At 39.3% G+C, this 27,869-nt stretch overlaps 1 protein-coding gene across 4 annotated transcripts in view; it reads left to right on the plus strand.

Annotated features, from left to right (window-relative positions):
* SHANK2 (SH3 and multiple ankyrin repeat domains 2) overlaps window positions 1-27,869 on the plus strand; it is a 374,573-nt gene that overhangs the window by 33,724 nt on the left and 312,980 nt on the right. For all 4 annotated transcript variants that reach the window (XM_064512811.1, XM_064512809.1, XM_064512810.1 and 1 more), the window contains 3 exons: window positions 2,097-2,217; window positions 6,890-6,958; window positions 23,765-23,984. In XM_064512811.1, the coding sequence (XP_064368881.1) occupies window positions 23,781-23,984 (204 nt within the window). In that variant the 5' untranslated portion in view covers window positions 2,097-2,217; window positions 6,890-6,958; window positions 23,765-23,780. The remainder of the gene's footprint in view (window positions 1-2,096; window positions 2,218-6,889; window positions 6,959-23,764; window positions 23,985-27,869) is intronic.

Consider the following 27,869-nt stretch of genomic DNA (forward strand, 5'->3'; position numbering starts at 1 on the left):
CCCAGACCCCTCTTCCCTCCACGGCCAAGTCCAGGGAATTAGAAGAAGCTGTTTGGTGTCTGGGTGGGAAGGGGCAAGTGAGGAGTCTGTTAACATCTGTTTACACTTGCATGGAACATCTATAGTTTTGCACTAACCTGCCTCATTTTAGCAGATTCTGCTCCCTAAATTCCTGATGCTGCCTTTTTCCTATATGGTGTCTGTCTTTGATTAGGGAGAGAACGTGTGGGAATGTGGAAATTCTCCCTGTGTCTTAAGTGTAAATGAAATTAACAGCATGTGTTTACACTTGCCTGTATTTGGACAGAAATTTAACCTATTTCTGTGGCTGATACAAGCTTGCCACTATAAATAGTGAATAATCTGAAGAAACAAAACATCTGACATTTTGAAGAACATTCTCTGTTAACACACAAAATCCAAGTATTTTAGCCAATATGTTTGGACTACTGGGGAAAAAAGATGAGAGTAGTAGAGCATAACAAAAAACCAAGAGAATCACAAATATGTGAATTCACTTCAGTAGGTGTTCAAGCAGCTGTAGACTTTGTATTTAGTTCTAAAAAGGTCCACGTGGAGTTCTTTTTCTTCTGAATTTTAAATATATGTCCAGCTATGGTCTCTCCTGATGAATAAAATAACTACCACTTTTACAACTACATACCACTTTTTGGAATAATTTCCCTGTTTACGTTCACATTTCAACCCTGTCAATACAATTTGTTTGCTCTAGCTTTATATAAGGGCAGAACTGGGTGATAGTAGTCTTACAAAATCTCTAACAGCTTTTGCCTTGCTAAACTCATTTTTCAGCTTGTCACTTCCTCCTTTGTTGAGCTAGAATCAAAGAAATCAGGTTTGCTTTTTAAGTCCCTCTCAAGCAGCATTTGAATCCATCATGTACGTGTGTGCCTGAGACACAAGCCTTGGTACTAGTACTTACCTCAGTATTTGAGATCTGAGTTTAACACAGAAAACATTTGCAGCCTTCAGTGTGCATATTTGGGATTTGTTGGTATTAAAGATGCCTGGGAGTCTCTGAGTATCACGAAACTAGTGGATCACATGTAGTCTTACAGTGGAGAGTGCCTTCAGCTCTCTCTAAATTACATGAGCGTTACTGTTAAAGCAGCAGTTAGTACTTTTATCTAGCATAACTGGACTGCGTTAGCTTTTTTAAAAAGCAGCTAGTGTACTCTGTATTCACATGAGCTGTTCTGGTCTTCCCATTCTATAGACTTTCACTAAAACTTGCTGAAGTCGCATATAAATCATCTTTGATTTCAAAAGCTGCTTATGTGCAAATAAGAGGTCCTTCAGGGTAAAGGCCTTGCAGATATTCGTGTGTGCATGAAAACAGTGAGGGAACACTTAAGGTGCTACGATAATGGGTAATATATAGATTGTCAGGGCTGTTTTTGTTCAGAAAAGTTAGGATAAATTAATAAAATGTGTCATTTTAAATTGTATTGGTCACCTTTAGTTGAATGTTGCCAGATGCTTCATTTTTGTGTGTTTCTGTCTATCCACTTTCTGTGCTATCCTCCCAAATTCAAAGGGCTGGGTATTTCTCTATGGCCATGCAGACAGCTGTGCAGATAAGCTGGCTGGTCATCTGGGAATCAGTTCAGAAGCAGAAACTGGGGTTACTATGGCACTGAAATCGTGTGAACATGTTATACGGAAATAATCACTCAAGTTTGCCAATATGGTTGTGCAATTACTTTTTTTTGGGGGTGACTCAGAATACTGGCAGAATGAATGCTTGTTTGTCTGCAGAGAAGCTCATGGGAATGCCTTGTCTACTCAGTAGCTGAATTTACTTTAGCTTTGCTCTTACTAGTTAACAACTTTAACTTTCCTGAGCGGGCATGTAATTGCATAACCTCAGTGAAATGCCCACAAACAAGGTATCTTCCCAAATAGATGATTCATTAAATATACATATTACCGTACTAAAAAAGACTTGTGAAAATTTCGATGTTTGCATTCCACTAGTTACAATTCTTACAAATATTGGAACGTGTCTGACTATAAAATTGCCAAATTTGGGGGAAAACTTGACCCGTGTCCTTTTGGGAATGTTTGTTCTGCAGCACACTGGTGCAAACTAGCGACCTCCTCCCGCAGCGGAAGCAGCTGCCCTGGACTGCGCGCGGGAGGCAGAGCGTCCCGGCTGATCCGCCCCGGGGAAAGGAGCAGCGCTGAGGAGCTGAGGCGAGTACTATAAACACTGCATGGCTGCAGCTATACAGCTCTGTGAACCACGTTACTGTTACTACGCTGCACAATGCAAAAGTGTCCGATCTCTTCACTATACGGCACTTAAGCACGTAGCTGCACCTCACCTTATCGTGTGTCTCAGTGTTTTGCCTTGCAGAGGAGTTACGGTTTTGTGTGTGTTTTTTGTTTTGTTTTTTTTTTTTAAGATTGCTTTGATAAAGAGAATGACTTATGGGGCTGTGCTGTCAATCCTTTTTCCCTGCCTTATCTCTCTCCTTCTGCTTTCTAATAGCTTTTGAATTTATTGCTCAGCTTCAGCTCAATTTTATAAAGGAATAGAAATCTCAGAAGTTTTATGTGCTAGCAAATGTTATAAAAAACAGTGATTAGATATAGGAGAGACCCAAATTCGTGCTCCCACAGAGGCAAAGGCATAAGATCAGCAGTTGCCTGTCACATTTTATGCATTGCATGAGGAATAATCATGTTCTGAAGCAGTGACAGCTCTGAAGCAGCCGCAGCACGGACAAGCTCGCTTGCCCAGCCACACGTGAAAGGAGCATCGGGAGGAGAAACATGCTGAAGTAGGAAATTGTTAGGCCTGTGGGAGTAACTTGGGATTTCATGGCACAGAGATTTTTTGGGATGGGGAAGCTGGAGGCTTCGAGGGTATGAAGAGGAGCTTCTGCTTTACTGACCCTGTGCTTGAGGGGAGGAGAAGCAGGATGTGGAGGGAACTCAGTCATTTTTGTCTGCAGACAGATGTTATTAAGAGAATACTTTTATGTGCACAGAAGACAGGACAGTTGCTCACTTTTCCAACGACATTGTCTCTCTCCACTTTGTAGCCTCACCCAGCCTCATGGAGAGGCTCCAGGATTGGCACCATTTAATTTGTTTTCAATGAAAGCAGCATGCAAGTGCTCTCATATAAAGAGCTTTTGCTAACTCTCTGCAGACAGCTGTTTTATGTGTCCTTATCCTTTTCGTGTTTTCTTATTCTTAGAATTAGCTCAGCAGGGTAGTGTGAAAAATAAGTTAACAGCCAAAATAAAAGTAATGGAGTCATGCTGCTGGTAAGTAATTTTTCTAAAGAGAAGAATTTGGATTCAACGCTGAACAAAATCTTTGAATTCTTGCCTCTTTCATATAACATGCAAAAATTTTATGTATTGTATATCTGTAGCCTTTATTTGTGTGAGATATTTAGTAGCTGGATACTTAACAGTAATATTGCTTTTGTTATTTGCAGTGTATGCCAACAAAATCCCAAAATGTTTGTGTAATGTTCACACTATTGCTGCACATGTATCTTTACTAAATCCTAGCAATATCTATCCAACCTTTGGCCAAGCTATATACTTTTTCCTAAAAACAACAAAGCCTATTTTTTGGAATATGTCAAGCATATGTGTCAGCATTTGAGATCAGTTTTCCAGTCCTGTGTGATTCTTCCTCCTCTGTTTCTATGAACCATTTAGAAACTGAAATCTAGCGTGTATGGAAGAGCTGGTTCGAAGGTGGTAGCCATTTATCCCTTCTCTCACAAATCGATTTAAAAAACACTCGGGTCTCTCCCGCATAGCCTTTAGTAGTTAAGGATAGCAAAGAAAAAAAAAAAAAAAAGAATCATCTTGGTTTTAACCCTCCTATTTTTAGCTGTTATGTGTTTGTTCTCAGAACTGGAGTTGCTTGTCCTTTGAATCTCCTAATATGCACACACGTACAACATGTGTTGTATAAAATCTGTCTTAAGCATGGTTAATAGCAAACCTATCGTTGCTATCTGTAATGAAGATGACTCCTCCCTTCCCTCACCAACATCTTAACAAACTTGCAGTTGATACCTAGTCATCTCAGTAATGAGCTGACCTGTAACTACTAAAATACTGTAAAGTCAACTGACACAAAAATACATCTTAGTGTTCTTACGAAAGAGGCTTACGCAGGAAGAAACAGTGTGAGGAATTTCTCTTCACCACTGGGTAGCATATCCTTGAAGGATGCTACTCGTATGGGTACTGGTCCACGGTGGGATTTTTTTGTTTCTTTGGTTGTTTTTTTGTTTGTTTTTTGCTGTAAGTTCAAAACCCTATTTCAGGTTTATACCAATTTTTGTCATCTTTTCTTTTGACCTCTTTACCACAGCCTTTCTGTGAAGGCTTCAGAACTTGCTGTGCTCTCAGTTCAATCTCAGCAGTTTTTTGAAAAAACATACTTCTCTGCTCATGATCACCACTTCCTTTTAATGCATTGAGGACAGTGTATTGTAGTATGTTTATCACCCAGCATTTAAAGAATTAGAAATTCAGGATTTATGTATGACAAAGAGACTCTACAGGCTTATAAAACCATATATGACAAAGGCATTGGGACTCAGGTGTAGTGAGAGTCACTATGTGTCAACCAAGGTTTTGTAGGTTGTGGTCAGGTGTACGCTCTCTTCCTTGTGCACAGCCCCCCCCCCCCCCCCCCCCCCCCCCCCGTCTTTGGGAAGCTCTGTGCACCTACAGTAACTGTGAAGCTCCTTTGTTTCTTCCTTAAAGCAACTTTAAAAAATGTTACTGGTTTGGTGGGTAGGAAGGCAATCCTCAAACACTTTGGAATTTGAATTCAGAGAGTGGATGTACCAGGTAGCTGGAACTGCAGTAGAAGTAGGGGAGAAGAACCACAGAATATTTTTTTGTTTGTAAGCTATTAACAAATATTAGGTGTCTCTCCTAAATCTGTTGACTCTCTGATTCTCTTTGCTAAATTACCAGTTAATACCAGGCTCTTCAAGCTCAGTATTGTAACAGAATTTACAAAATCTCTTGTCTAATGGTGATATACACAGACTGCTCCTCACCGAACAAGGCTGTGTGGGGGTTAAAATTCTCTGAAGACTTTTGCCTCAGAAGAGTAAACTAAACTGCCTGAAACAGGCAGTTTCCATTTTCTCCTACCAAAGAATGGCTATATTGGGTCAACCCAAAAGTCGGTCTAGCACAATGCGGCTTTTCTGGCTATTAATTGTTAGGCAAGGAGTATTACGATACTCTCCACTGTACATGTATTTCCAGCTTCTTTGGTTTCGAGTTTCCTGAACTAGGGGTCTTTGTGTCTAAAAAGCCTCAAGAGCAATATCTCTTTTTCTTGATTGCTTTTGATCCCATTTCTAGTTTGGCTTCTACATCATCTTTTAAAGATGAATTCTACAGTTCAGCTGTATTATGTGGATAAAACACTTGCTTTTGCTTTGCTTTTAATCGGCTGTCTTATTTCATTATAAGAATTCTTGGTTTTGTGTTGTGAGAAACGGCTAATAATCCTTTCTCATTTACCTTTCTGATGAAATTCATGATTGCAGAAATCACATGTATTTCCTATTCTAAAAATGTAGAATCTACTAAGTTTCATCTGAAATGCAGCTTACTTCTACATAGTACAGATTAAGTGGTTCAGTATGGGAAATGTTCTTTACTTAAGCTGTTTTTTATGGTCTTGCTATAAGATAGTTGTGCAGAATTATGCAGGTGCTGGAGATAGATTTGTAAGTGCTTTCTTCTGATTTAAAAACCTTTTGATTAAATTTGTTTATTTTTAGTAAAATGTGTCAACATTTGGCTTTAAAGAATGTGCTTTTTGTTTGCTGAAAGTGTATTTAAATATTTGAGTGTACATGAATGTTTTGGCACTCAGTAGGAAAGATCTAATAAAGCATAGAGTGAGAAGAGGTGAGTTTTGGGTGAATTTGGGCTTTATTTTTATTGGTGTAAATGGTGCAGTGCCTATCCTGTGATGTGCACAGAATTATCACCTGCAGTAACGTTCTGTGCCTTTGCGTGGCTGGTTTACGCTTCTCTTGTGCCTAATGGAGAAGGCCCTTTTAGACCTCTTAATGGTGTTAGCTGTAACAGATACATAGTATAGTATTTTTTTTGACAGAATACCATACACCAATACCAAGAATACCAGAATACCACGTTTGTCAAACTTGCTTTCTCAATGAAAAAGTGTGGATTTTCCCTTCAGTTTATATCTGTAAAAGAAAGAAGTATAAGATAGGCAAGACTTTCTTCAGAATGACCTTCTACCCATCAGTGAAGGCATTAAGATTTGAATCTAATCATACACACTTCAGTGCTCATCAGTTCCTCTTAGCTAGATCTGGGCTATTCTTTACGTAGTGTGCTGGACTTGCTGGATCTCAGCTGGATTTGGAAGAAACAAGTATTTTGCTGCTCATATTTGGGTTGATCTGCAAATGCACACGCCTGGGACTGTCAGTGCTTTGAGAATTCTTAAATAAGCAAAGTGTCCATGCAAAATGGCTGAGCAGCATCTTTCACCTTCTGTCAGATGTGGCCTGAAATTGTCTGTCTTGGTAACCAAGAGAGTCTGTTCTTTTGCCTTAGTACCGGCTTTATGCTGCTAGAAGCACGTTGAAGTGAATATAGTTAAATCAAGCTCTCCCTTTGTGAAGCTATGCGTAATATTTATGTTACAGCATGATGAATATGTTGTAAATCGGTAATGCGATAAACTTGCCCTCTCGTGCAGACTATCATGTCAAAATCCCCTTTGTGCTGTGAGCATTTCTGTTTTATAGATTTTTAAATGGAGTGGCTGTTAGGTCACTTTCCCCATATGTCAAGCTTTTTATGTCTTTCTGTACTTTTTACAGGAATCTGAAATGAAAGATACCTAGATTCTGGTGACCTTGTCACAGTTGCTTTCTTCTTTATTCTGACAGGTAAGCGTGCCAAACTAATTTTGTAGAAAAATCTTTTAAGTTACTCATGTCTGGCTTCTCCTCCTTTTCTCCCTTTTCTCCTATAGTAAGTTTATAGGAATTTTTAAGCCACAGAAATTAGTAAAACTGAGCTGGGTGTCAGAGGGTGTAACCTACTGACACAGTGAGGAAGCTGTGGTGGGAGGGGTGCCCGCTGCTTTCTGCTCTTGCTGAAATAAGTGGGCGACGTACGGGTATGGCTCGTGACTTCAGTTGTGCGTGTTACTGGATTCTGCTAAGGTGTTTGTTAACGAATAGGTGGTCAAAAGTTCCTGAAAAAGCTGTCTGAATCTTAACAAAGAGCAGGTTTTTCATCTTTGCGTTTTTGTATTGGGTGGATTGTATCTACATCATTTTTGTATTGGGTGGGTTACAAAAATGATCTCAGAGCAGAAGAATTTGCGCCTTAACTGTTGTGAAGAAGGATGGGAGAGCGTGTTAATTTTCATCATCGTGCATTACAGCTCTCTTGCTCTTCCTACTGAATACACTTTAAATATGAACTAGAAGGTTAAAAATACTTCTTTAACTAATGTTAAAATACTTATTATATTAGACATGTTGAAATTATTATTTTTTTTTTTTTTAGTGAATTCACTGGAGACTTCTTATACCTTTTTTTATGCAAAACAGTTTGTTAAAACTAGAATTATTTCATTGCCTTACAGTCCAGTCACTACAGAATGTGTAGAAACTTTAAATTCTCAAATCAGGAAACCAGAACGACAAGGGCAATGATATAAAATTAGGTTTACTTTGATAAAGCTTGATATTTCTGTATGAGCAAACTCATTTTATCTGAGATAAGAAAAACTGAAGGTGGACCTTTCTGTTTCTGGCATTGCTGCCACAAGTGTCTGCATGTGTTAAGGCACATTACGAATGCAGATCAAAGATAGGATAGTGAGTCATAGAAGTATCTTTGGATGAGCACTGGAAGGGGACCGAAAATATTAAAATTATATAAAAAGTGTGGAAGGGCTTGCCATAAAGTGCATGGTGACTTTAAAGCCATAGTGCCATGGTACACTAGGTGGTTTAATCTGGAGTGGTTCTCTGTGGAAATAAGAAAAAAGGAGAGAAAGATTAAAACAAGATTTGTACCTCAAAGGCCAGCACAGCAAAAATTATCAATTTATCAGCCATTAATTGTTGACTCTTTGCTTCTGTGACTAGGGCCAGTGGGTATCAAAGATAAATACTAGTGCTAATTAGAAGAGAAAGATAAAGATACAAAAACAGGTGTGTGTATTTGGATTTTAAGAGTTGCAGTTGACAATATAATGAGTTGATATGAATAATTGTTTTACTAACTTAAATGTGCCAATGAGTTACCAGCTGTAATCACAAGCTTTTCAGGAGTCAAGCAGGTGACATGCTGGTCATCAGTCTATGACATGACCAAAATAATTCATCAGAGCCCAAGCTATCACTTCCCTGATAAGCGTTGCCTATATTTGATTGTAGGCTACAGATCTGAGAAAATGTGGCTTGTGAAAGGAAATATTTTAGCTAATTCTCAAGAGCAGGAAAAAAATCCTTGTCTCTCAAATTTGAAATTTTATTCTCAGTATTACTAAACTGTTCATCAGAACTATAAAGACCTCACCAGTGTATAGCTGAACTACCTTTCTAACAAGTCTGAAGCATGAAGAAAATAGGAACACAGCTTAAAATTTAGATTCGGTAGTGTAAGGGCCTTGCTCACCTTTGGGTTTGCTTACCTTTTAAGACCAAGAGCAAGAATTTTGTTTTTTTTGTTTTTTTCTTTTCATTCTTTCCCATTTATGTTCATGGCAGTCACAATCAGTGCAGATGTGAAAAGCAGGTATTCATGATTGAGCATGCTGTGCTGTTTCATGGAGAGAGCCAGCCGTGACAGTGGTGTTTGATATAGTTTGTAAACATTCCTCTGCTCCTTACGTGCTTTGAGTAGTTATGGAAATGAGAGTCCCAAGATCCCCGTTCTGTATGCTTTTAATAGTGTTGTGAGTGTATTTTGTTAGCGCGTTAGTAAGAGCTGTGTTGCAGAAGGAGGACGAGACGGTCGGATGGGCTGCTCCTCTTGCCTGGGCGACGGCGATGCAGCTGTGGCACCGAGCAGGCCCTGCATAGGTGGGAAGCCCAGCCTGGCAGCAGGAGGCAAGCTGTAATGGCAGGAAATTTCTGTCAGGCATATTGACAGCACCTGGCAACTGTAGGTTTGTGGTGGTAGCCCCTGTGAACTTATCTGTTGGGTGGAAAGTTAGCAGATGTCATGAAATCTCTTACAAAATCCTGGAGAGGAGCTGGTGGCTCTCTTGAGTCAGGGGAGGGATAGGAGGAAAGTCAAAGCTCGAAAGTAAAAATTGAAGCATATAAAGAAAAAATTAAACTCTGATGTGCTTCCACTACTGCACAAAGGGCCAGAAAGAGTTACTTTCAATGTGCAGCTGAGAAACAGTGTGTGGAAGAGGAGTTTAGATTTAGTAAGATTTGGGGAAAATTTTTGAGGTGAGGCAGCTTGTGAGGGCAAGTGTAAAAACACAGTAAGGCAGACCAGATAATCATCTGTGGGAGAACTTGAGGCAGACATAAAACCTAATGGTGAATCTGTTTTTAATGCTCACTTCCTTGAAAAGTGTGAATTGAACAAAATATTTTTATGAATTTTATAGCTTTTTATTAATGCTGAAGAGGAAGGCTTTGCTCGTTCTCGCTGCCTTGTTCATTCCTGCAAGCAGTGGAGCAGATAGTGGGGTCAGTAAATCTCATTAATGGATATGTCCTGAAGGATTTGGTTCACATGATGGGCTTAATCATTTCTTTCTCTGAGGAGCGGCATTAAATAGTGAGCAGAGCTGCCTAGACATTGTTCTTCCCTTACACTGAGGTAGAGGGACAGGCAGATCTGGCAGCATCAATAGCAGTATTAGGAAATGAGCTTTCCATAGAAACTGTCAAGATTCGTGATATGTGTGGAACAGCAACATAGATGGAAGTTAAGTAAAGTGAAGGGTAGTTTTCATGTGGTCACCCCAGCTCCCAGTTATATAGAAAAATAAAAGTCCTTTCGAGGACTGCGTTCCCGGGCATCACTGCTCTTCATTCCTAGAGAAACTTAATCCCATGTGAGTGGCCGTAACAAAGGATCCTGATTGTGAAATCTTGTATGATCAGCTGCCCGAATCTCTCAGATGATTTACTAAGAACTTTTATTAAGTGCTCTACTGGTGGAAACTAACAGTTGTATGCCTGGAGTTCAAGAGACACTGGTTTTTATTAGGGATATTTTACATCATGATTCAATCAAGTGTGTTTTTTTGTTTTTTGGTTCTTTTTAAGTGCTTTTATATTCTGTTTGCATTCCTTGATTAGACTGTTATAATTTCCCTGGTTGGAATCTCCAAAGTGCCATCACAAAATTATAAATGATAATGAATTCACTTAATCAGATCTTATGGGGTACAATCAACATGAAATCTAGTCAATTACAAATAAATTGGTGTGAAGTATTTCTGGTTTTCCAGCTCTCTGTCATTTTAGGACTTACATTACCTGTGACTGAATTAAAGGCCTGCCTAAACAGGTGGAAACTATACTCTGTAAGGAAACCGTTGCAAGTCATGTAAACAAATCAAGAACTTCTGGTGATACTGAAATTTAATTGAATTTTTTTTGTAAATTATAGATTGAATTGTTCAGTCAATGATAATTTTTAATTTGATGTCGCTTTAAAAAGCACAAGAAAGGAATATATCATTGATGGTAGGTTCAACAGCCAGCATGCAGTTGTAAGGTTGAATAAACTTTGTACCTATATTTCATGGCATGTAAATATGTAAGATTCTGCTGTAGTTGCAGACCATATGATTGCTTAGATAACTTTCAGGAAAAACTCTGAGTTACAGAACTAAGCCCTAGCTGTAGGTTAATCTTTGTAGCTTAACCCTTGCAGCTCTATTCAAGCACAAAATACAAATGCAACTGCTGCATTTTGCCATTGGCTTCCGTAAGACTGGGTGTCCGTACAACCAGCATGGCTGCCAGTACTGTTTCTAAACTTAGTCCTGGCCTTGCCCCTCTTGGTGAGTGGCTTGGTCATCGCTTGGCTACGTGCACTAGTAAAATTACTTTCTGAACCAGTATTACTTTCTTCATATAAACAGTGTGTTGCTACAGGAATGCTACAGGACTGTACATGGAAGACAAACGTGTGAGGGCTGTATATGGGTAGGGAGAATGAAGAAATATTATCTTCTCTTGTTGGTCCATACTTTGCAAAATGCACAATTACCAAAGGCTATAGTGTTTTCCTTAGCTGTATGGTATTTTTTCCTTAGTAAGGATTGCAGAATCCAGTCTATATTTAAAGTGTATTTATGTATTTGAGAACACATAACAACTTTGCATATATGCTGGCAGCTCTGACTGGGGTGCACGTACGTAAAATTAAGAGAAAGGAAAATTTGGCCTGCTATCCAAAAAAAAAAAAAAAAAAAAAGCAGTTTCGTGTTAGTGAGATTGAAAAGGGTATACAGGACTGGTCTGTCAGGCATATTATAAAGATGATTTTCCTTGGGGGAGCCCAAAATCTAGAGGTCACCATAAGCCCTTGCTGCTCTTCCATTCCATAGGGCTGTCTCCTGTGCTGTGCTCCGTAGCTGCATCACAGCTTTTGGAGAAGTGCAGCCTGGTCAGTCTCATCTCCATTGCAGAGAAAACCAGCGAGTGGGTCCTCTCGGATCACATTTCTTGGCACGTGAAGGAGAAGGTGGTGACTGGGAACAGTCAGTATGGATTTAGTAAGGGTAAATCATGCCTGGCCACCCTGACTGCCCTCTGTGATAAAATGACAGGGTTGGTGGATGGGGACACCCTGAGGGTCCTGGTGGGCGATGAGCCGGACGTGGGCTGCAGTGTGCCTGGCAGCAGTGGCAGCTGACAGCACCTTGGGCTGTATTAGTGGGAGCGCAGCCAGTAGATCGAGGGATGGGATTATACTGCTTGACTTGTTAGACCACATCTTAAGTGCTGGGTCCAGTTTTGCCCCCCCCTCACCCCCCAGACAAGAAGGATGTCAACAAGCTGGTGTAAGGTCACCAGAGGCCACCAAGATGGTCAGTGCTGGAGCTCCTGCCCTGAGAGGAGAGGCTGAGGGAGTTGGGCTTGTCCAGCCTAGGGAAGACGCGACGTCAAGGGGACCAAGCAACAGCCAGCCTGGATAAGCAGGGAGGTTAGTGAGAAGAGGGAGCCAGGCTCTGCACAGCAGGAGGACAAGAGACAAGGGGCATAAGTTGAAATGAGATGTTCACACTGGGTATGAGGAAAACTTTTTTCACGATGAGGACAGTCGGGCAGCAGCACAGGTTGCCCAGAGAGGTTGCGCAGTCTCCACTCCTGGAGATTTGCAAGGCCCAACTGGATAAAGCCCTGGGCAGCCTGATCTGATCTCACAGCTGGACCTGCTTTGAAAGGAGGTTGGACTAGAGACCTCCCAAGGTCCCATCCAGCCTGAATCATCTGTGACTCTAAGGCACAACAAAGAATCCAAGTCACTGTGTTTATGTTAACTGAATATTTGTCTTGATTCTGCACTGAAGGAGGGATACTTCAAAAAAAACAAAGATGTAAGATGCTGACCAGTTGTGGTGCTTTGATGTGGAGAGAGACTGTAGTTCTTGGTTGGATACCTTTGTGGGATTTCTCTTAGAATGGAGAATGGTCTCAAAGTACTGTAGGAAGTTATCCTGGGGTGATTTGGCCTGCTATTTATTTTTAATATTAAATTCCAAACTACAGCTGGCATTTAAGCAGCGAAAGCTCAAAGTTTTTTTTACAAATCCTTCTGTATTTTTAAACATTAGTACCCTTTCTATTTTTTTGCTTTCCCTACTTCTTCTGCGTAATATTATAAACATGTATCTTATTCTGTTCCCTTCTCGCCAAAGAAGTGGTCTTTTATTTCTTGAGCTGTTTACTGAGTGCAATAATGAAGTGTTGGTAGTTAGTGAGTAAAACTCACTCTTTTCATCAATGCTATTGTGTCTCGATTGCCTAAATTTTGGCTGGATAGAGTTTGGTAAGAATTCTTTAATCTTCACAGCGAGTTGAATCAAAATCTCAAAGGTCAAGAGAATAATTTATTTCTCAGTTCTTCTACAGAATTACTCTGCTGCCTGGGTCATCTTGGCAGATCACTTAACCTTTCTGAGCCTGCAGATATTTTTTCCCAGCCTGCCATCACCATCATCATTCTTATACACAAGCCTCAAGAATGTTCTTAATTGCACTATGAACTCTGGCTGGCTTGTACAGGCTGGAATATAGGTTAAAACCCAAGATATGCTTACCTTGAGGTAGGAACGTAAGCAGACAAAATGCAGATAAAATCAATAGTGTTCCTTTTCCAGAATTTCCTTTGACAAATCAGAGAAGTTTTTCTGCAATTACGAGCAAAGAATCCTAGAGACCATCTGTGACAGGGAACCATGGCTATCTGCTGCAGACGTACACAGACGGATACAGAAATAGCGAGGGAGGACACAGCACGAGGCATTGCTTACACCTGAATCTGGCTAAACCAAGTCCTGGTCACCTGCCCTAATTATACACTGTGCCCCTCCTTTCTAGGTCACAATTTGTTGCTTCCCTCTTGGTTAAGAAAAGAAATTAAGTTGATAGAGCACGGGTGGTTCTTTCTGCCTTTCTCTTCCTCCTTGCTACCTAAGTTGGTTTAGTGATACTAACTGGTGGCTGAGGCCAGGGCTTAATCCTGCTCAGCTGTTCGGTAACCAAGTCAGCAACTGAACTAGAAGTTTGTTTTCCTAGTATATTGCTTCCCGTGTTGTCCATGTACTTTCCAGTGCCAGTGAAAAATCACAACTTGACTGATGTTTGTACACCTGCTCCAGGTCTGATGTTTCTGAACCCTGATATTAATAACCCAAATGAAGCCCAACTTCAAATGAAGCTGACTGATGAAATTAGTCTCATCATTTAATGACTTGCATGCATCTGCTCTAGTTAAGCAGGTCCATATGGAGAAAAAAACCCCTATTTTGTGGAGGATTTTTGTATTTCAGAACTTGGTTCCATTGTGATTTGGAACAGAACCTGGTATTTCAGTGTCCTCTCTGGAGAACTGCAGTGGAGTTGCTTAACTTGGAAGTCTCTGACTGCAGGGCATTTGGAAACTGTGCCAGGTTTGCAGACCCTAAAAGCTCTGGGACTTGCACCTCCAAGGCTCAAGCAGCTGGCAGGTTGCTGAAAACATTGGGTACCCGGTATCCTCTACAAGCTTGAAGGTGTTTCCCACTAATTTGAAATAAAAAGGAATTTGTTGATGAAATAAGCATGAAAAACAAAAATATGAAATGAGGAAAAAGCCCAACAAGAAAGGTTTTCTGAATTTTATCAACCAGCTCTCAGCCAAAGATAACTGCAATCCTTTTACAAGAAAAATAGAGCATCTGTTTGAAGCTTTGCTTGTCCTAATTGGTACATTATTTCTTGGACCAAAACAATGTAAATAATGAGACTATTTTTGGCAACAGAGCAAATAAATTAAAATAACACAACCCCCATCAGAATCACATGTGAAGAAAATTCAGGTAAAACCTTGTTTGCTAACCCATATGCAGGGAGAAGAGGGAATCTTTTTTATCTAATCTCAATGTCTGATCTAATCTACATAACAAGACAGCAACAATGTTTCTCTGGTAACATTTAATTATGTTTGTATTTGAATTATCACAAAAATGTTTTCCTTACGGATAAAGAAGAAAAAAGCTGGTAAGCAGAAAATGCAAATGAGCAAGCAGTTAAGCTACTTTGTCCACTAGGGAGCTGAGCTTGAGGTAAATATTTTCAGCAAGCTCTGAATTTTTTTCCCATTCCTCTTGTAAGTCTTCTGAAATTCTCTTATGTCCTTTCCCTTCCAACGTATTAAAATCTTTTTGATATTTACATAGTGAAGTACAAGCAGAGGCTGGAAAGAGAAAGGCTGGAAGATAAAATTGCTTTCCCTACATGCTTCTGTTCTGCAGGTGATGTAAGGAAAAGTTCTGGGAAAATCAAGAAGAATTGTATACATTTTTTATGAATAGATAATGACCTTTTAAAATTGAAGTGGTGTAATACTTCCATGTTGCTGAAAAAGAACAAATCATGGCTAGTTATTCTTTTTGTTTCATTCTCACTTTAAATAATTGAAGGGGAAATAATTTTTTTTGTATTGCTGTAGTTTGCAACTTTGAAATTTGCAGGTACTATATGTAAGGGAGCTTACTGAAAGTGCATACTTCAAAGTCATTTTGGAATGGAGGCAGAGTCAGTACAAGAGCTGAATCTCTAGTTTATTTTCCCGGTGCTTCGTAACTGAAAAGCTCTTGAATTAGAAAGAAATGCCAAATTGGATCCATAGGCAATATATAGGGGTTAAGTCTTGTTGGAGATGACCTTAATGTAATTCTGTTGATTTCAGTGTGGTTACATATGTGATTAATTCACCTTGAAAGATGTAAAATTGCTCAGGAAGGAACTTCAGATGGCTCCCTGTCTGTTTTGTTTGTTTGTTTGTTTGTTTTTTGTTGGTTTTTTTTCTCCAAGGATGATCAACAATATCCGTTTTATGATAGGCTCTGGTTTCTCAGAAAGGGGTGTTGATCTGAACTTACGAGTCCAAGAAGCCAGATCTCAGATTTGGTGTGCTGGTGAACTTCTGTTTCTGGGTTAATTTGCTGGATGTATTATTTTAAAAAAGCTTTGTTGTTTTTCATCTATTTAAATTAGTCATTTAGTCTTTATTTAGCTTCTCTTGTTTGACATCTATTTGAAGCGTTTTATAATTCCGGATTACTACATCTGAAAAGATGAGTTTTCAAATTGAAGTGGTGGTTTTTGGTTTTTTTTTGTTGTTTTTTTTCACCAATAAATATATGCAATTATTTTGGGATCCATTTTTTTAATTAATACCTTAAAGTGCTTTATGATTTAGTCCTAGGTAAACTCTAGTATCTATTGCAAGCAGTATTTAAAGAATGACTTATGAATACTGTTGTTTGTTTATTGGGAAATAAATGCTCAAAATCAGAAGCCATATTTAAAAAGAAAACTTATAAAATGAACAAAGCTTGCAAACTACTGGCCTTGCGGCTCAAGGGGCTAGCTGTAATTCCGTGGCTGGGTGAATGACCTTTAAATAAAGGTCAGATAGGATTGCACTGGAAACCTTGGAGGTGTTTAAAAGAAGACACTTAAGACATTATATTGCCACTGGGAGTTGGCCTTTACTGTAAACTGCACTGTGGTTAACATTTATAAATGCTTACTGTATTTCCCCTAGTAGTGCGTTTGAATTTTTTAAAGGTTTTTAACGTTTTAACCATCCTGCATGTGCCACTGTGCTAAATCTTTATACCTGGTTCCTCTTTCCTCTAATAACAGGTTCTGTTTTCTCAGTTTGAAAAGTTACTTCTACTTAAAATGCTTTTATGCTTTTTCTACACCTGCCTCTCTGCCTGTCTTCCAGTCTTAATGTGTCACAGCACATTAAGTCACTTGTTTCGTGCATCCTTTGTAGCTATCCTTCCCCAAAATCTGCCTTTGCGTCTGCCCGATTGAACTTCAGCCTTCCCGTGAAGACAGCATGACTGGCTAAATAGTTTGAGTAAAGTAAACACGAAGCAGAACAGATGAGGACAAAGAACTTTATCGTCCAAAGCTACTTGGAAACTTAGAAACTTTTAGAAAAAGTTTGCATGTGTATTTTGCATGTTTTATGAGTGCCAATGGTGAAGTACATCTGTAATGAACAAATTACATTCTTACAGTCTGGTCTTAAGACCCACTTTAATCATATGATGTTGGTATTTAGCACTCTAAATACCAGAAGTTAATGGGGCTTAGCCTCTTCCTGGCAAGTCTGCACTGTGCAGATATACATGCGCAAGGGATAACAAGCAGCCTCAGAAATAAGGTGGTTCAAGAGTTACTTCACTCAGTTTTCTTTAAAAAAAAAAAAAGAAAAAAAGAAAAAAAAAGTGTCAGTATTAAACCCTTGCAGAATAATTTGTCCCTATTACCCATGGAGATGACCTAGCAAGAGAAATCAAGGACTGCATAAATATGCCCTAAAATCAAGACATTAAGAATCTTCCTTGTGGCCCTGGGGGGACAGATGCATATAACCATTGATTTTTCAATACTGATTTCAAACTAAGTTCAAATTGATTTCAGATTTAAGTTTTTGGGTAAGAGATGCTACACTGAGAAACAACGGGTTAAGAGAAAAGTAAGGGAGGAATTTCGCTTGGCATTTTGGCATGTTATACTTATGCCTCAGCACACATATCTTCTCCTAAAATATTTATTTGGGTGTTTCAGTTATTTAACACAGAGATCAAAAATGCATTACCAGATGATGTAACCAAGGAGAATTGAAGTGAAGGAGTGGCATATAGGGGAAAAAACATGTTTGGGGGTATAAATAGCAAAATACTCTATGATTAAAATTTGTAGGTAATTACCATGGAGGGTAGTTTCTTCCAAATTTCATACAAGTGATCTAGTTTTCTAGCATTTTCTCCCACAGAATAAAAGTGCTTTACAGAAGAATCGAGTATTAGCAGTGGCATTTTACAGAGGCTGATCAAGGGAACAGCAGGACAATAGATTAACTTTCCAAAAGCCTCAATACTTTAAACGTGCTGTTTTTCTTTATTTTTCAGTCTCCTAAGCTACATCTGTACTTCTAGGTAAAACAGGACCAGGAACTGTCATTGCCTGGCGCCGAGTTTTTCTGAGTTGGTTAACGCGGTGTGTGTGCGTTCTTCTGCTTCTTGCAGATGTATTCTTTTGCATTTTTTTGCATTTTCCTGGATAAATTTTGTAACAGTAGGCTTCAGTATGCTGTCCTCTTCTGAATTACAATATTTCTGTACAGTAATCAGTGGATATTAATTGGAGTTAATCAGCTTGCCAGATTTATGTAGACTTCTTTCCTGCCACCTAGGCTGTGGTCTCAGATTCCCGTTACGCAGGCAAGCATTAATACTGCCTTTGGAAAAAGTGATTCTGCCCTTTTTGTCTCCCTGGCTGTTGGTTTCTGGCCCTCTGCCATCTTCCTCTTTCTGCCTGTACAAACATTTGCATAGTGATCCAGTTCAGGGAGTGATAGATGCCGAAAGTAACCCACAAAAAGAAAAAAGTTGGTCTGTAACCTGGATCGAGTGCAAAGATTAAAGCAGGCTGCGGCAAGGGCAAAGTGGTCAGAGGTTCAAGGCAGGACTATTTCTCTTGGAGGCACTGCTGGCTAACGCCAGCTTTAAGGTAACACTGCAAAATGTGGCTTTAATCCATCGAATTGCAAATTACTCACTGGAATTGGACTTCCATTCAGATTTTCTGCCATGTGATGTTTTCTGCATAACCGTAGAGAGATGCGAAGTGCACGATATAGGGGATTACACCCCCATTGTGTGTCTTGAATTCCATCTGAAATGTGTTTCTGCTTTAATATTGATATTATTTGAAAAGCAATGCTTGACCTGCTCCAGCATTTTAATTTAGTAATATGGAGAGCTGGTTCTTGAGCTGATATATATAATCCAGAATAAAGCTGGAGAATCTGACTGTTAGGACTTCTGGCAGGTCTTACAGAAACCAAAATCCCTTTTCTGAATAGATTTTCTTCAAAGTTAATAATGAAATACCTCTTTCTAGCAGTTCCTATTGTTCTAACAAGAAACTTTTCTCACAGCCTGGTTGGTGGCATTACCCACCCAACAACAACGCTGCCTCTGTAGCTCAGAAATTCCCACAGGTACATTTTTAACCTATCTGACAATAGCAGTCTAGAAGACTTCTCCCTCCAGGCAACAGGACTGTTATTGTGCAAATGAATGTTTATATAAAAATAGATTGTTCTTATCGTGACCAGGAGCCAGTGACCTGTGAATTTGAAACCTTGCGCTGAGATCTGGCCCTGCTGGCCTTGTCCAAGACATTTGATGTGTGTGCTTCAACTGTGTTTTAGAGAGAGGAAAACAATTGAGGAGGTTATTAACTATTTCGACTAGTTTGAGATGGACATTCACATGAGACCCGACCCTACATTCACATGGTAACAAAAACAAAATCTCCCTGAGGTCAGGGAAGGAAGTATACAATCCTTAAATGCTCTTTCTGGTGATTTCCGTGTGAAAATTTAGTTTTGGTGTTAGGGCTGCATTTCCTTCTCTCTCTCCGTATGTTAAACTTTCCCACTACGAGGGGGAGCGTTCAGTACAGCCACAGCATCGTTCTGCTCTGCAGTGTCTGGTGCGGAGGTGGCTGTGGGGCCGTGGCAGCTCCCAGGCCGCCGCGGGGGCTGAGCGCATGGCGCGGAGCGTGGTCCGGGGCCTCGGGAGCCTCCGCTCCGCTATGGCCCCTTCTCCCGAGGAAAGAGCTCCTGCAGCAGGGATGGTTGGAGACGTGCTCCAAAAAGCAGAGTCTCTGTGCACTTTGCTGTTAGCTTTTGTTGGTTTTTAGGATGCGTGACTCTCGGGGTTGTTCCGTGAAAACTGGACAAACACACCTGCGTTCATGATATTTGCCAAGGCTGGTATAGAGTACAGTAGGGAGGGGACTTTATATGAAACAGATGTTTTTATGTAGGTTTTTGTGTCTGTGTGTTTGGCTTTGCTGCATATCTATGATTAGAAAACAAGAGAAGAGAGCATTACTTTTCAGGATAACTAAACTAACACATAAGTTGAAGATTTTAATTATTTTTGTTTACATTATTTTTGTAGTGTGAGTGTTTATATCATATATACGTCTGTTTAAGATACCCTTCCAATATGTGTCCATATCAAAGATATTGTAATCCCTTTGGTAAATATCAAGTTTATAATAATGAAGATAGATTAAAAACAAGTTTTAAGGTGTATGTTAAATGAATTCTAGCTGTATAATGCTAACCAACCATAAGGCTCCAAAACATTGCACGGTCTGTTGCTACTCTTGCTTTTCCCTGCCTCGTCAGCGTGCATTCGCCTGAGCAGGCCGCACAGGTACAGAGCTCCGGCTTTGAATTTCTTGCCTTTCGATAATCTGTGCAGAATTTTAATTCCATGCTTTTACAGAGTGCTCTTAGCCTGCCCCCCCCCCCTTTTTTTTTTTTTTTGGTAAGAAAATGACATTTCAGTGGTCACAGTACTTGCCTGTATATTTTTATTTATTTATGCACAGGCTGTTTTCAACTCCCCTTAACGGTGAGGTGGTAACAGATAACAAGATAAATTCCTAGACTTTGTGCAAGTTGGTTGCTGGATAGAGAAGAAAGATCTAAAAATAGCACTGGAGCGGGGAAGGCAGCAGTCCGAGCTGGACTCGCTGCTTTTGGGCCCGTCGGCCTCAGCATCGTAACTTGGCGATCGGCAAAGCGGCAGAGGACCCCCTGGCTGGCCCAGGCCCTCGCGCAGTGGCGAAGGGCAGGTGCCTGGGGAAAAAGAGAAAACTAGGGCAAGCATATACTGATACTATTACTGTTTCATTTTCCAGCCATTTTATGGCCTTCCTATGTCAAACAGGTGTGTGTTTAAATCGGGCAGAGCTCGGGGTTAGGGGTGTAGCAGGGCCTGGGAAGGCTGCGGGTGGGAAGCAGGGTCACCGCGCTGGAGGAAGGGGCTCGGCAGCGGGCGCTGTTACAGGGCGGAAAATGCTCACGGAGGACCTGAGGTGGAGCAGAGTTTTTTGTTGTAACTACCCTTGCAAGGTGACTTAAAAAACCTTTGGAAATCAGCTTTCGTTCATTCCACTATTTACAGAGAAACCAGCGCTTCTCTGTACTGAAAACAGACACTGATGTATCATTATGTTCCTATAAAATGCAGTCAACTTACCTGCAGGAAGTCAGGCTTTATTGTGCTTTTAACAAAATTAAGCAAGGAATTCCAGACAGTCATATCGGCAAAAAAAAAAAAATTCCTGTTTCAGCCATATAACGTCCTTTAGAACCAGTGAATCATGTTCTTTTGGCTAGGAGTTAGGCGCTGGGGGCTGTATTTCCTTCTGCTAGTTATCAGCTGCAGGAGCGCAGGTCATCCAGGCAACCTGCCTTCATTTTCATCAATTGATAATATTGATTATGGAACAGTCTTTGGAATATAACTGGAGCAAATGTAAAACATCCTGTTAAAAGAGAGCTTCTCTGTGGGAGCTATATTATCAAGCATCTCCTGTTAACAAATGGCAGCATCTTCCATTCCTGTGCAGCTTAAAAGCCAAACAACAAAACTGCCGTAAGGTCTTTGCAGCCTGAGGGGGGTTAGGCTTGACCTGTGCGCCCTGGCGGGATCCACCATACGCTGGGGCCTATGCTGGTTTAGTTTCCCCAGTGGTTAGACTGTCTTGTTCAAAAAAATCCCCACTTAAATTATCTGTTTCTGAGAGAGCGCTGGTGGAGCATAGGTTTGTGGGTTTTGTTTTGAGGGTTTTTTTGCTATTGTTGATACAGTCTTTCATTATCTTTTCTGCAGTTACTTGTCCATTTTGCTATCTGTATTCCGGAAAATTAGGTGACGTATGCATTGTTGATGCTTTCCCAAGGAATTCTTTGTTCCACTAGTTATGAAATTTAGGTGCTTGATACCTGGGAGTCAGTACTTCAGCTAGTAATTCCCTTTGTTATTCCACAGTGAGATATTTTAAGATTTTAAGTTTTTGCATGAAAATCTACTTGCCAAAACTTTGGGAACTTTTTTCCTAATTCAGGTCTTTATTTGTATGCTGTATAATTGCAGTTTACTGCTCTCTGTCAGAGGAGTTAGATCCATTGCCCTGGAACATATTGCTCTCAAAAGCTTCAGGGAGAGACAAAGTGTGTAATGTTCTTGATGTCTTTTTCCTCGCACCCACTGGCCAGTACCTCTTTTACTCTTAAATACTGTGTATCGACCTACAGTATTCTGGCTTCATGTTTTAGCATTGGTAGATAAATTAGGAAGCCATTGAAATGTTTATGCTTTTTATTGACTTAAGGTACTTTGGGGAGCTGCATTAATCTACAGTTCAGCGAAGCAGTAAGAAAATGAAATACTCCCTCAAGAGTTTTCTTTCGTAAATAAAGTCTTGCATTAAGCTGCTATGAACTGGCATGCTCTCAGATTTTTGAATGCACTAGTTTTGTCTTCATTAGTAATTATAGCTGAGGGTAATAACACTGAAGTCCAAGGCTGGATAACAAATGGAATTGTCCTTCGTCAAAAATAACAATAAGATTTGATGATGGGAGACGCACGAGTGCTTTGGAAATGCTTGCCTTTGACCTTCCCTTGGAAGCTGCTGCCTGTCATCTGGTGTGAACGCTGGCTGCAACGCATAGCCCCCTTAAAATGCTGAATCGCAGTGATAGCCTTTTATGCCTGTTTTGTAACCGTTTTAGTATAAAAGACTGGACAATGTAGAAGAATGAGTAATCTGGTTGTGATATTTATTTGGCTCAAACTGAATCATGAAACAGTGGTAAAAAGTGTTCTGTTGGTCCCTGCTTTTGTTTGAGTATATCTGCATTTGGGGATCCAGTTATGAGACCATTGTGCAAAATACATATTTAGAGATCTCAGTACAGTCGCCTGGTATATGAATGACCTTGGCAAAGTCAATTAATCCTTCTGTACTTTAATTCTGTTTTAGTATCTTTTTGAAGTGGGTTGACAGTGAAATTGGTTGTATTTTTTTTACTTTTACCTGTGTGGTTTTTTTTTTGTTTTTTTTTGTTTTTTTTTTTTGTTAGCAGAGACCTTCTTTTGGAAGGTTTTGATTTTTTGTTGAAAATATAAAAAAAAATTTTTAAATGTTTTTCTGGTCTCTAAAAACTGAAAAAGTATTTTGTTATCAAACACTACAAAGTTTATGGTGGTCCTTTTAATTTTTCCAATTAAAAATTCTTTATTTTTTCATTTTTCCAAAGAATATTATGGATCACTTTCAATTCTTGGAGAAGCTTTTAATTTGTGAGACAAGTCTTTTACTGTTTAGCTGAAAAGCCTAAAAGGAAAATATTCTACTGTTCATACTGTGAGACCTTATATGATGCAGTAGACATCCGAATTCAAATGTCCTTACTTTGGAAGTAAAAATGACTTTATTTTTAGTCTAATCTATACCACAGGTTAAAAAATATTTCTAAAATTTGTATTTGAGTTTTCAGTAGTGTCAGTGCTAAAGGATGTTATAGGAACCACAAACCCCAGAGGAGCATCTGCATCAGTCTAGCAGCCTGTAGTACATTATTTTTTTTGTTGATTCTGCTATATGAAAATACTATCTTATATTGAGGCCTTAGCTATTTAGTTTCTCAGTGTACAGAATGATCTTAATTCAGCATGTATATGAATCTCCTGAAGCATCTTTCTGCAGTGGGAGAAGTACCCTTCAAAGACAGATCTGGTTCTAAGTACAGTTTATGACAGTGCTATTTGGGAGAGAACCTGGTAATTATGCTGCATTTTATTCTGGATCCTCTGAAAGGTTGGGTGTGCCTGGGAAGAAAGGTCATCTTTCCTTTCATTCCTCTTTTTACTTCTCTTGCCCCTCCTTCCTTTCTATAGTAACTTGCTAGGCAGATTTATTTTCATTACACTCTGCCTACCCATACAAATGACAAGGAGAAATATGAGGAAGACAAAACTTATGACTTCATTGTTAAATGCATGTTTCTTCCAAGAAAACAAACAAAACTTGTAGCGGATTCATTTTTGAACCTTCAGCTATAATTTATCTTTTTCTGCTTTCTATTGGTAGGGTAAAAGACTTGAACATGCCTCGAAGCCCAACATCAAGTGAAGATGAAATGGCACAGAGCTTTTCAGACTATTCTGTTGAATCTGAATCAGACAGCTCCAAAGAAGAAACTATTTATGATACAATTAGAGCTACTGCAGAAAAGCCAAGCAGCAGAATGGAAGACGGTCAGAGCAATACGTTAGTGATTCGAATCATAATACCTGATCTACAGCAAACGGTAAGGGATATTGCATTACCATTAAAAAAAAAAAAAAAAAAAAAAAAAAAAGTCTTAAAAGGATGAGCTTTGCTGGTTTCAATCAGCAATCAATCTGTCCTATTTTCTTACTTGAATTTTAACTTTTTTAAAAATGTCCTGTATTCTTTCAGTGTTTACATTTTGTACCTCAGTGGTACATCAGACTGACTCCCTAAATTAAAGGCATCATCATTGCCAAGAGAGTGTATTTAGTATGTTAATTTGATGAAAGCTGTGACTGTAAAGCTAAGTATCCTGATCTGTATTCAGAGGCATTTGACTGGATAGAAAAGGAGAATTTGAGAACTAAATTCTCATTAGAAGATGAGTGTTGAAAGCACAAATCACATTTAAATTTTGAGAAAGCCTCATACATGTGTAACCCCCTTATCTCTTCTATTTTCTCTTTTCATGATGTAGCTTGTGATTGACACTAAACTGGGGTCTGGGAGGAGGTCATCAAAATCTCTCTCCCTTTACCACATTGGTACCCCTTCTCTGTCATCAACTTGCAAAAAGATATCCTTGTTAGATGGCTGGTAACCTTTAAGCATGAAGAAGAGGAGAGAAAACTGGAAATAAATCTTTCCTTCCTCTCTTGGCTCTATGCCTGTACTATACCATGCTACTTTTCAGGCTGCCACCCAATGAAATCAACACACACAGTTTGGAGGAAGAAGAAAGCATGGCATTGTATTATGAAATGATTTTATTCTTCCCCACCTACTCTTCACTTACTCTTATATTGGAAATATTTTAGAGATGTTAAAGTGAACATTTTCTGTTTTCTTTAGAGGAACCCTTTTCAAGCTAACTTGTGGACCAATGGCTATATCCCCCACCCCTAAGTCTATTGGATGAAAATGGAGAATTTTCAACAAAAGACTTAATCTCTTACATGTCTTACAGGAACTAATTAAACAGACATTTTGTTTGCTTAAAGTTGTCTGATTAATTGGCGTACATGATAATAAAAACATTTTTTTTAAATAAAAATAAGTCTTTGGTGCTCCTTTTGCAGCAGAAATCTACAGTCCAGATTCCTCACTATCTCTAGCAAGAAGCTATTGAGATGCATTTCCTCTGTGGTTGAATGTGTAAAATTCATTATCTGAAAAGTAAGGAAAACAAAGTTTAAAAAGTTTGGTATTGTAGTTTTGTAAGTAAAAGAATCATTGTTCTCTACAAATGTTAAAACAGGAATAACATTCTCATCCTGGAAGATGTCTTGAGAATTATTTACTGATGTTATCTAGAACTCAAATTGTCCAAGGTTAGGGTTAGTTATCTGAATTGGCTTGGGCCTTCTTGAATGCTGCTGTCTGGATTTGCGGTTGATGGTAGTCATCAGACTTTTGGTTAGAAAGATGATTATAAAAACCCATTCTGTGTATGGATGTGTGCCGCATCCCTTTGCGCTGCCATTTAAGATCTACATCATACCGTGCTGCCATTGAAGGTCTATTTCAGATGAAACTCTTCCTTTCTTTTTAATTAAAATCATTTTCAGAGTGATAGAGATGGCCTGTCTAAAGGCTGACAGGAAAGAGCTGTTTTGACAGTGTGGCCTCAGGTGTGGTTGTAGAGCTCTTTTTTAGAGCTGAATCTGCATGGTGTTGCAGAAATTCAGATATCTGTGCTGAAGCTGGGAGTATTATCTTTCCAGTTGTTATATTTAAAAGTTCATTGAGATGAGGCTTGAACCTGTTTCTGCTGAAATTATAGTGGCATTCTGTTAGTTCATGTGGTATGAGGAAGAGATGATATGGGACATGAGCCAGACAGGAGGGCTTCAGAGGGCAGAGCAGGACTGTGGTTGCTGTGAGCCACGTGGAGGACTTTTATTAGGTCTTGGCTGAAGCAGTCATCATCTTGGGTGATGACGTTTCAACGCTGACTGAAAGGAGCACTGTTGTACATCTTAAATTTAGAAGTATTTTGCCTCTAAGGAAGTCCTCTGTCAAAACAAGGTCTGTCTTGACATGGTTAGGGTATTCTTGATGATCATAGCAGCCTGCTGCATCTTTGACTCTGTTCACTGCTCGGTGAACAGACCCAGTAAAACAGAAGGATGAGCTTTACTTACTAGTTTTATTCTGCTGTTAAAAATGGAGAGATATTAACTTCCTGAAGACCTCTCATTTCATTTCTCTATTTCTTCTTGAAACAATTATTTTGTGAAAATTCATTTTCTGCAGGAAATGAATTAAAACATGTACTTTAGGATTTGGGTTTCATTTGTTCATTTTTATTGCTTTACTTTTCAGTATTTTTTTTCCTTTTCAGTAAAGTCTTAATGAAAAGTAACTCAGTTGTTTAGAATGGTTCTATACCAGATGATCTATTTCTGATCTAATTCATCAGTCTACAAGCTCCTGTGCAAAAAAGTGAAATCTAGATTCAGTTTTACAAAAAGGAAGACTGATAGATTAAATGCAGTGTAGCAAAGCTAGAAGATCGTAGTTCATGAGATGTTACAGCTACAAGCCAAATCCAACGTACACTCCCATTTGCTGTATAATTAAACATAAGAAGTGTTTTAAAACTGGGCTGCTTAATCAAAGGAGAATGAAATTGCATCAAATTACTTTTACATTTTCATTCTTTATTGTTTTTAGGAATTCTAATCAAGAATATATTAGTTCAAAAGAAGGCAAGTTCAGGGTTCTAAATAAACTAGACACTGTGAAGCTGTAAGTATAGCTAAACTCACTTGATAGGGAAGTTTGCTCATCTACAGTGACCATGGTGTAAATCATCTTTACTTCGTTGTATGAACAAAATCAAACACGCAGCATCATAGGGTAGAATGTGCTGCTATTGAAGACTTTATAAAGTATCATTTATTGTAGGAAACTTGACTTATTGTCCTTTTATTCTGACCTGAAACTTTAAAGATGTTAATCACCTGCAATGACTTAATTATATGCCTTGTCAAGCTCATATGAAGCTGTTATGAAGACTTATTTTTCAGTTTTTATATCAATTCTTTTTTGTCTCCTTTCTAGTTCAGATGATAATCCAATGTATTAAAACAATACTATGTGGAAAGAGTCATTTCTTAGTGCCTTTGTTCATCATTTGTATTCAGCTAAGTGTCATCCTTAGCACAGGAGAATATTTAATAAGCAGTTAAAAGATTGCCTGAAATCATAAAAATTACCAAGCCCCTGATATTCACAAACACATGTGCATAGAACAGTGAATAAAAAAGTGGTGTTATGCAGCATTTAATTTCCTGACTTATTAAGCCAGGAGGCTTAGCATTAATAGATCCTTTATGGAAACAGGACACAAGTGTAATCTCTTCCAACCAGAAACTTATTTCTTATACCTGGCACAGAGACCTCGAACTTGTTAATGGCCCCTACTCGTTGCTGTTAAATCACAGTAACAAGTCTATCCTCTCTCAGCAGTGGTGGCTCCTCTCTGTTGGCACAGAGGATACGGAGTGAGCAGGTCTGAACCACTCTCCCTGCTCAAAATTAATCCTGCTAAGCAAAGAGACCTTTCTTCCCTCGTATTTGGAAAATGCGTGTGTGCTGTTTGCTTCACCTAGTGGGATGTATAACTTTTTATCTTGTGCTTGAAGTGGTATCTAAAAGGCAGTATCTCCAAAGATCCCCAAATCCTGCAATGGTGACACGGCGTCGGTGGTTGGCGGAGCGGAAGGGTGATAGGACTGTGCACCAAGGTGGTTCGAGGTTTCTCGGCAGGGTAGGCAAAATTCAATTGTGAATTTTGAAGGAGGATGCCCCATGTCTGGGGCAGCAAATATTGATGTTGTGGTGTCAGCAGAACCAATTTGTGACCCATTTGGGTCTTTCCTCCTCCATAAGCAAAGTTGGCAGTTGACAGCCCCCA

This window comes from Dromaius novaehollandiae, chromosome 5 (assembly GCF_036370855.1).
Source record: "Dromaius novaehollandiae isolate bDroNov1 chromosome 5, bDroNov1.hap1, whole genome shotgun sequence".
Taxonomy (NCBI): Eukaryota; Metazoa; Chordata; class Aves; order Casuariiformes; family Dromaiidae; genus Dromaius; species Dromaius novaehollandiae.